This window comes from Gossypium hirsutum, chromosome A07, assembly GCF_007990345.1.
Source record: "Gossypium hirsutum isolate 1008001.06 chromosome A07, Gossypium_hirsutum_v2.1, whole genome shotgun sequence".
NCBI lineage: Eukaryota > Viridiplantae > Streptophyta > Magnoliopsida > Malvales > Malvaceae > Gossypium > Gossypium hirsutum.
Genome location: NC_053430.1, coordinates 56,576,761 through 56,586,009, shown reverse-complemented (window position 1 = coordinate 56,586,009; position 9,249 = coordinate 56,576,761). Strand labels below are relative to the sequence as shown.

At 30.7% G+C, this 9,249-nt stretch overlaps 1 protein-coding gene across 2 annotated transcripts; it reads left to right on the top strand.

Moving 5' to 3' along the window:
* The first annotated feature begins 2,406 nt into the window (after positions 1-2,406).
* Positions 2,407-8,256, top strand: LOC107920356 (uncharacterized). Of its 2 annotated transcripts, XM_016850035.2 has the most exons (11): positions 2,407-2,746; positions 2,885-2,959; positions 3,486-3,627; positions 3,760-4,041; positions 4,130-4,277; positions 5,291-5,327; positions 5,418-6,241; positions 6,345-6,586; positions 6,666-6,739; positions 7,511-7,619; positions 7,885-8,256. In XM_016850035.2, the coding sequence occupies exons 2-11, from the start codon at positions 2,904-2,906 to the stop codon at positions 7,942-7,944; spliced, it is 1,974 nt and encodes a 657-aa protein (XP_016705524.1). In that variant the 5' UTR covers positions 2,407-2,746; positions 2,885-2,903; the 3' UTR covers positions 7,945-8,256. The 2 variants fall into 2 exon arrangements, with proteins under 2 accessions (XP_016705524.1, XP_016705523.1); XM_016850034.2 differs by having other exon boundaries at positions 2,410-2,746; positions 5,291-6,241.
* Positions 8,257-9,249: the final 993 nt, after the last annotated feature.

The window sequence follows — 9,249 nt, the reverse complement described above, 5'->3', positions numbered from 1 at the left end:
GCCGTGTCCTAAATCTATTTAATTCATTTATTAACCCTTTTTTAAATGTTTCATTTATATGTTATTTCAAATATTTTGTATGTTATTTATTTACATCTATTCTAACTTATTTTAATGTACTGTTATTCAAATTCTTATTATTTATTTTAACTTGCTTTATGTATATATGTTACTTTAATCTATTTTATATGTATTATTTATTTTTTATTCCTTACCTATTATATATGTATACATATAGTTTATTTTAAGCTTTTTACATATTTATAATTCTTTAAAAATCGTTTTGTTATATATTTATTCCAAATTATTTTATATTTTAAGTTATTGTATATTATGTATTTCAAATAACTCTTTTTGTATTACCTTTGAACCGTTACTACTATAAAATATATTTATATTGTCTATTTTTAATTCTTTTACGTATTATATATTTTAAACTTCTTATTTATTACTTTTAAATTAACTTATATATTATTTATTTTAAAATTATTTTACGTACCTTAATTTAAACCCATTCTATTTATTCCATATTATTTATTTTACACTTTTATTTATATATATTATCTATTTTAAAAATTACTCATATGAATCTTTTTTAATTTGCTTTATATAATATAATTTTTTAAATTCTTTTACATTATTTATTTTAAACTCGCTTTATGCATTTTTCATTTTAAATTGTTTTATTATTTACTTTAAAATTTTATATATATTATCAATTTCAAATCGTTACATTTTTTTTCACATATATACTAGTTATTTCTTAAATGTCTTGTATATTATTTATTTTAAATTTCTTTTTACATAACATTTATTTTAAACTCATTTATATATTATTTATCTTAAATTATTTTACATATTATTCATTTTAAACTTTTTCTGTATATTATTTATTTCAAACTTTCGCCTATATTACCTATTCTAAAATTTCTTATATATATATTCTATTTTTAAATTATTTTGTACATTGTTGATTAAATTTCTTTTTCATTATTTATTCTAAATTCATTTCTTATCATTTTAAAATTTGTTTTACGTTTCAGTCATTTTAGTTTGCGTTATAATATTTTTAATTCATTTGTCTTTGATTATTAATGATTAGTATTTAAGTGACATATGTTATGTGATTATTGCCATTGTGTGTAGTATAATTCGTTTATTCGTATTTTTGTTATTACCATTTGCTTGTATAATATTATATTCGTGTTGTTATTCCGTACTCTATGTTATATTTTTGTTTTATCTAGTTTAAATCATATCATACATTAACCTAACATACTGACCCGACTTGGATCGCTTAATTTTTTTTCCAAAAAATAATACACGTTATTTAAATATCGTATTTGCTATTGTTCAAAAACAAAATTTTCTAAAATAAGGCAATGTTTTGCGTTTTAGAACATCGAGGGATTGTGCCCTAACTTACGGGGTTTCGATTTTTTCCTTGATTCTAAATAGCCAAATATCCTTTCGAATTTTAAAATACATGGAATTCTAATTAAAATTAAAGACAAACTTGTGCTTGAGAGTTCATGGTATTGTGTCCTAACTTACGGGATGTGATACTCCGATATCTCGAGATGAGGAAATCTTTAACAATTGTTTTGAGCTAATTCAAGAATTTTTAAAATCGATGCTAATAAAAAAGGATAGTATTTCAAATCCGTCCCCAGTTTTCAACTATTCGACATTGAGCCACAAACTAATCAATTCGGTACCAATTTTTGGACGTGTCGAGGGTGCTAATCCTTCTTCGCATTTAACCGACTCCCGAACTTGTTCTCTTGAATTTCGTAGACCAAAATGCTGTTTTAATAAACTAAAATTGTTTTAAAACAAAAGTGATCCGATCACACCAAATAAAGATCGATGACAACTCCTATTTTAATTTTCGCTTTCAAATAAAGTCGATTACCAATAGTTTCGACAATATTGATAATATCTAAAAAAAGATATTCAACATGTTAATATAATATCTTTTAATACAATGCATTAATTATCATAAATTTTATTCCTCATCAATTTTATGTCGTTTTCTATCTTGGTTTTTTTTTTCTTTTTCTTTTTCTGAAAGGACCTTCTCATCACGGTTAGATTCAAGCTCACAGTTAAAAAAAAGCTGGCTTTGTACTTATCCGGTTATCAAATTCAACAATTTCTTTATTAAGTGAAAAAGAAGAAGCGAGTTGGGTGTTTCATCTTCAAGTTGGTAGTATGTTTGGTTTTTTGGTAATAGTATAATTGGTTAGATTGTTGTTATATAATTTCAATTTTTATAAATAGAAACAGGCGAAGCACATCGTAAGGGTATTCTCGGCGCGTAGGTATATTAATTAGATCAGATCTCCTTCTAATTTTACCATTTTAGCCTTCGTCTTCCACTTCTTTCCAGTTTCCTCCAAAGCTCTCACATCAATAATTAGTACTAAGTACTAACTCTTATTTATTTATTTGTTTCGAATATCCAATAATTTTTGAATACACATAGACGTGTTGTGAACGTGTCGAATCTTGCCTGCCTTCATCACGCCTTCCAACCCAACCAAACTCTTTCCCTCTCAACCATTATTATTTCCTTTCATTTCATTTAATACAAAACAATTTCATTTTTCTTTTTGCCTTTTAATCTGATTCTCTCTCTTTTATTAAATGTTGTTATGAAGTTAAAAGTGTGATTGTGTTTCCTTCCTTTTCTCTCCCTTTTTTGTTTTATCACTTCCATTTTCATGGAATTCCTTTCTTCAAGGTCTATTTTCCTCTCTTTCTTAGTATCTATCTATGTATATATATAGTAATGTTGTTTATTTTGGATATGAATGAATTTTTTATTTCTTATATGCTAATTGTTTAGCTGTGATTTGCTGTAATTTGAAATTAAAAACAGAGCTTAGAGCTTAATTTTGATGGGGAAGCACGACGATGAGCGCTCTGTTTTTCCTTTAACCAGTCTCCAAATCGGGTAATTCTTTTAACTATTTTTACTTTTACCATCTGTATGCTTGATCTGAGTAGAAGTTGAAATTTTGGCTTCAGACTATGTTCATGGACTCGGATTGACTGTCATAGATATACATGTTTGAGGCGGTATATGCATTTCCTTTTTTCGAAGTTTTTCATATATGTTGGGATCATATTCCAATGCTCATTTCCGGTATATGCGCTTATGATTAGAAAAATATGAGTTGGTTAACATATGCTTCAGCTGCTAGTCATACTTCATACAGTCGTGTTATTTTTTTTTCCCGATTTCTGATTAGTGATCTTTTTTTCTTTCTTTTAATGAGTGTTGATACATTTTTTTATATGGTAATTTTGTGTGTTTCTAGGACTTCATTTGTAGAAATATCAAATCCTGTGCGTTAATCAATTGATTTATTCTAAGCACTTGGTTTATGGGAAATATCACAATCACTGAGTTATTTCTCAGGGTTTTCCACTTTTCTTATGTATTATTTGAAATTTTATTGTCTAATCTCTGATTGCAGAGACTTGCAGTCTTATCTATCGGATCTTAGCCTTTTCTTGGCCCCTGAAAGTAAAAAATTCTACATTTTGGTGGACAACCGGCCATGGCTTAGGGACTTAGGTTCACGTCCTGCTCACTTGTGGCAATTGATGGTTACCAAGGTTGTTGAGCACACCTTTTATTTTGATTCTTTTGAAATATATGGTTTTATTTAATTATTTTTAATTTTCAAATGATTAGAATATTTTAATGAATTTAAGTGGATTTTTTTTCTTCCTATTTACATTTTACAGTCCAGGTTATCTCCTTTTGCTAACACCAAAGGTCGTAGGGCAAGAAAGGATGGAAAAGAAGCTTCTTCCAAATCAAATGCTAAAGATGCCAAGAAGTTGGAGAGATGGTTCTCTTTGGTAGATGCTGCAATGCTGTCGAAAAAGAGAATTTTGCTACCCGTTAAGACATTGAAAACCTCTTCACTTCTTAGCAATGAGCTGCATAGGACATTGTATGGCTTCATTGTATTTGAAGTTTCATGGTCCAATGTTCGAGGTCTTAACTACTTGAATGAACTTCAGGTATTTGTTCTTGTATGTGCTCAATAATTTTTTGTTTGTGGTTCTCTTTCAAGGTCTCCGTGTTTAGCAATTTTCTTCTCATTTTCAGACTGATACCTCTCTAGCCGTAGAGGCTAAATTCATGCGAAGATGGGAATTTGACAGCATTGATCAAGCAGCAAAGTGTCTATCTTCATGGTTCTCTGGATCATTGTTGGAGCAGCGGAATCTGAAGGAGTACCTGAATTCGACAATTGGTATGTTTTTGCCTGAATATTTTATGACACTAGAACAAAAGTTGTCTTTATGAGTCTCGAGTTGCACAAGATTACCTTTCCTCAGTATTCTATATCCTTTGGACTCACAATATATATGTATATATATATTTATGTATGAAGTTAGAAATTGCGAACTGAAGAAGTATGTCTGCAAGAACCAAAGTATATTTGGTCACTTTTTATCTCACTAGGTGTAAGTACAATTGATGGAGGACCAAATCAACCTTTGAAAGTCTTAAGTAATTTAAAATAAAGAAAGCCTGTTCAATGTGTATTTTGATGATTTTACCACAAGAGTTTAGCTTATCGAAGTCAAGCCAAACTCATTCTCATCAGCTTTCTGTCTTATTTGCTCTATTCTGTTCCCTTTGAACTGAAAAACATATTGTTAATAATCAAAATTCCCTAGCACCAAGATTTAAAAAACCTGAACGGAGGTTGAACCAATTAGATCTCCGCCTCCCAGTCCAGCTGGTTGGACCTGGTGGCTAATAATTAAGAAAGCTATTCATTTGGCCTAGTCATGAGGTATTTAATATAAAACTAAAATTTGGAGTTTCAAATTTCATTAATTACAAATAAAATTAAAAAAAAAGGCAGTTCAGTCTGGTATTTTCCAGGTTTATAACTGGTTAACTGATTCGACCAAAAGTGGTTTTAATATAGTGTGTGGATCGAATAGGCTGCCAGTTTGACTGACCGGTGTTGTCTGGTCGTCTAGCATTTCTTTTTTTGCTTCCAGCAACCTAGAAGCCCTATAGAGAAGATTGTAGTCTTTCGCTTTTAAGTAACTTTGGTAAGGATAACTCAGTTATATTGCTCAAAGAGTGTGGTTAGGAGCCGGAGCATGTCCTCTGCATGTCAATTTTGCTGCTTACCACTTGATAACCCTTTGAAGCCTGAACATTGTCTTCCTTTTTCTTTTTTCCCTCTCTCTCTCAATGCAATAAATTTGCTGTGTTGATACAGTATGTAATTTGGATGATTTTTAGGGGAGGTCTTCTATGATGCTGAAAAAGATTTTCCCAGGTCAATCCCTTTTGACGATGATGAAAATATCTGTGGTGATAGTTTCAGCATTGAGGAAAATTTCCCTCATGATCATTGTGGCAATTTCAGGGTTTATCCTGGAACAGTGGAATGTGATACTTCTGAACCACACACCCCTCCTCCTACTGGGCCTTATAAGAGAAGGAAAGTAACTAGGGCAAATGGTACCGGAGTTGAAGTTGATGTCTATTGTGAGGAAACCCGAGGGCAAGCTGAAAGCTCATTAGGGAACTCTAATGAAAATGCTGTGGAAGCTACAGAGTATAGGGATGTTCTTATTTTGTTTGGATTTGATGATAGAGATCTCCCATTTAAATTACAGCAAATAATAATGCCTGATCTGAGGTTACTTCGTTTATTGGAGGCTGGTCTTCCGTCTTGGGTGATATTTCTTCAATCATATCCTGGCTTCTGCCATATCTATCGCCCATGGATGTGCCCTCTGGCCAGAGCTCTATATGTTTTGATTTCAATCATTACGGTTCTAATAGGATTTTATGATTTATACAAAAATGTCCCTATTCTTAAGGCAACTGCTTCTCGTTTATGTGGGCCACTTTTTGATTGGATAGAAACCTGGGAGATGGTGTCAAGGATCAAGTACTTGGGAACTATGCTATTTCTACATAACTTTCAGAAGGCTGTTGAGTGGTTTTTGACAGCAACACGTGCTACTCGGTCATTTTTCTCTGTTCTTTATTTGCCATTAGCAGAACCATTTATGGAATGTTGGGGCTTCCTTTTGCCAATTTGGAATATGTTCAGTGAACTAGTGGAGAGCTTATTTTCAGTCATTTGGACTGTGTTTGGTTCTCTCTGCAGTCTAATGGGGGATCTCATAGAGGTTCTACTGATGCCTATATGGTTCATTGGCTTGGTTCTCTGGAACATTGGTAAGTCATCAGATGATTGAAATTCCGTAAGCTATTTCCTTTTTTAAGGGCTTTGATTTAATATATTAGTCATGTACATTCTTTGTATTTCATGCTACTACAGTGACTTCCATCTTGTATCCTATATTTTGGATTCTTTGGGAAATACTATTTGCCCCAATACGCCTGGTCCTTGCATTATCCAGTATTGTGGCTTTTGTTTATGGCTTCATGTCTGATTTGGTTGGAGATATATGGAGGTTATCAAGTAGCATAATTCAACTTGCTTCAGCTTCTGAAGCTACAGTGAGCAGCACGTATGAGGTATCTGTATGGCGTTCACTTTGGAATGACCTTTTTTCCCAGGTTAGAAGACATTACTAAATCTTGATTAATATATCTTTCTTTGTGTTTATTTTACTTATATTTTCTTTTCTCTTTTCAGGTTTTTCGTGCTGTTAGAAGTATATTAAATGGATTTGTTGCCTTCTTCACGGCCTGCAACAGACATCGCCTAAGGTTGTCACATTTTAAATTTATCGTGCTCTATTTTATATCATATAGTTAGTCTTCTCTCTTTTAGATTTAACCAGAGAGCCAGGTAAATGCTTGCATGCGCTGTTATAAATTATGCATGAAATGTTTGCCCATTTTCCTCTAATCATTTTTCCATTTATTCAATGATGTTTTTCACTAAAATAGTATAAACTAGTAGCGTTAATTATGCAAGTTCCATGGAAGTTAGGTAATTATCTTTGTATCTGTTCTTTTTAGCTCAGGATTTATAGTTATCAATGACCTACTTTAACTCTTTGGTTAGTGTTCTTCATTACATTCATCCATATTCTTTTAGCTGTTTTAACTGTTCTTCATCACATACCTTGGGTTCAACCATGATGGAAGTGACTTAAAAAATGCTATGCAATCTCCCCATCTTAGCAAATAAACTTTTAGAATTCCGGATCATATGATTATTATATATATTAGTCTCTAATTGATTTCACTATATTCTTGTGATGATATAGCAATCTGCATTATCCTTTTTGAGTTGTTTGGGCTAGTTTTCTTCTAGTTGTGTTTGCAAACCAAATTCTTTTACATGGTCTGCTAGCTTGGGACAATGATAGAATTTTTACACCCAGGCATTTTGTATTTCTTCCAAAAGGACGCTTTTTGACTCTCAAATGTCATATTCTTGAAGTTTGCAATGTTGACTTTCTATTTCCTTTCTGCATGGTCAAGTGTATAGTGTTATTTTTGACATGATCATTTTGGTGCTATGGCGTACAGCATTTATAATCACGTACAGGATGTCATTCAAAGACGCTTTGGTGGAGTCCCAAGATCACAGACCTCAGATCCTAGACGAAGTAAATCAACCTGTGGAAATCAATATCAAGTAAGCAATCTCTCTACTTGCTATTTCATCAAATGGAAGACATGAATCCTATGTTACATTGAGTCAGGAATGAGTGCTAGATACAAGCATGCATGCATCCATCATGGATATGCTCAATTTTTTAAGAAAATGTTGTCATATATTTAGATATCGAATATGGATATTATAGGGAAAAAGTGAATAGTTTGGGCAACATAGCATGAATCTTTTAGTTGTTACCGATGCTTACATAATATTTTTTTTTCTTTATCATGGATATTTGCAGTCAGAAGTAAGGAGAAGAGTCCATAGTAAAAATTGTAGTCCTGCAACATTGTCATTTTGAGTCCAAAATATTCAAGAAAGTATCCTTGTCCTGGCCGGTTCCGATCCAATATCATGCGAAAGATATTTTAACAGGCAGTTCAGAATCGAAACCGAACATGAGCAGTCCAATGGTATGGTTAGAGATAGTTTAATTCTTTGATTCCTTTTGTCTCGGAAGCTACGTATTAATTCTCTATGTTCATTAACTGCAAGCCTCTTATTACAGTTTAAGCTTCTGGAGAATGTAAATTATGTATAGTTTCTCTGTATATTTATCAGAAAAAGTTGACTTTAACCATGTCTTTTGGGTTAATAAATGCTATTTGTTCTAGTCTTACAGTAATATGTATTATGAATTTTCTTAACCTATATATGTTTCTGTAAATTAAATTCAAATACGAAATTTGATAAGAATTGCATCAAGTTAATATTACTTAACATTGATGTAAATAAAAAAAAAATTAGTGCGGTAATGCTTTTATCTGGAGTTGATAAATGATTTTTTTTTCTTTTTTGGGTTTTCAGTAGCATGAATTTTTTATTATTACAAATTTTGGAGAAGGGGTTTAATAGAGTTGTATTCGGTGCCAGCATTAAACAATTTCGTCACTACAATTGAGGCTATGGCGGACAAATTAATATTAGATTATGACATGGTGAAAAGAACTATGTGAGAAGTATAGCTATTAAAAGTTGATATAAGAATTAGATATAATTTCGATGAAAATGGTAAAAAGTGGAGTCTAACATTATGGTGTTTTATGTTTAAAATTTTGATTTTATACAAAAACTTTATAAAATATACAAATATGTAAGTGAAGATTACATATTTAAAATATAAAAAATCAGTTTAAAAATGACAAATGACATGAAATGAATAATGGAATGTATGATTTAAAATTAATTAATAATGTAAGAAATATGTACCATATTAAAATGGAAGAAATAGATTAAATAGAGTAATATGAAATTTAAATATGTGAATATATTATATTAAGAATATTAAATATATTATAATTGTTTATCATGGTGTTGTTATCAATTTTGAGTTAGTGTCGAGTTAATTCATGATACTAATTTAGTCAGTTTTAAATAATATAGATATATAATTAACGGAGGTAACAATTTGTGCATAATAAAATTGAAATGTACATAAAATTTCAAAATAAAATTTTAGTTGAGTGATAAATTTAAAATTTTATTAATATATACTTGGCATGGGTTCAAGTACTATCACATGCACAATTTTAATTGGGTTTTTAAAAATAAAAGATTAAAGTATAGATAATTTACTTTGTATAAATAATGCCATGGTTGTATGAAG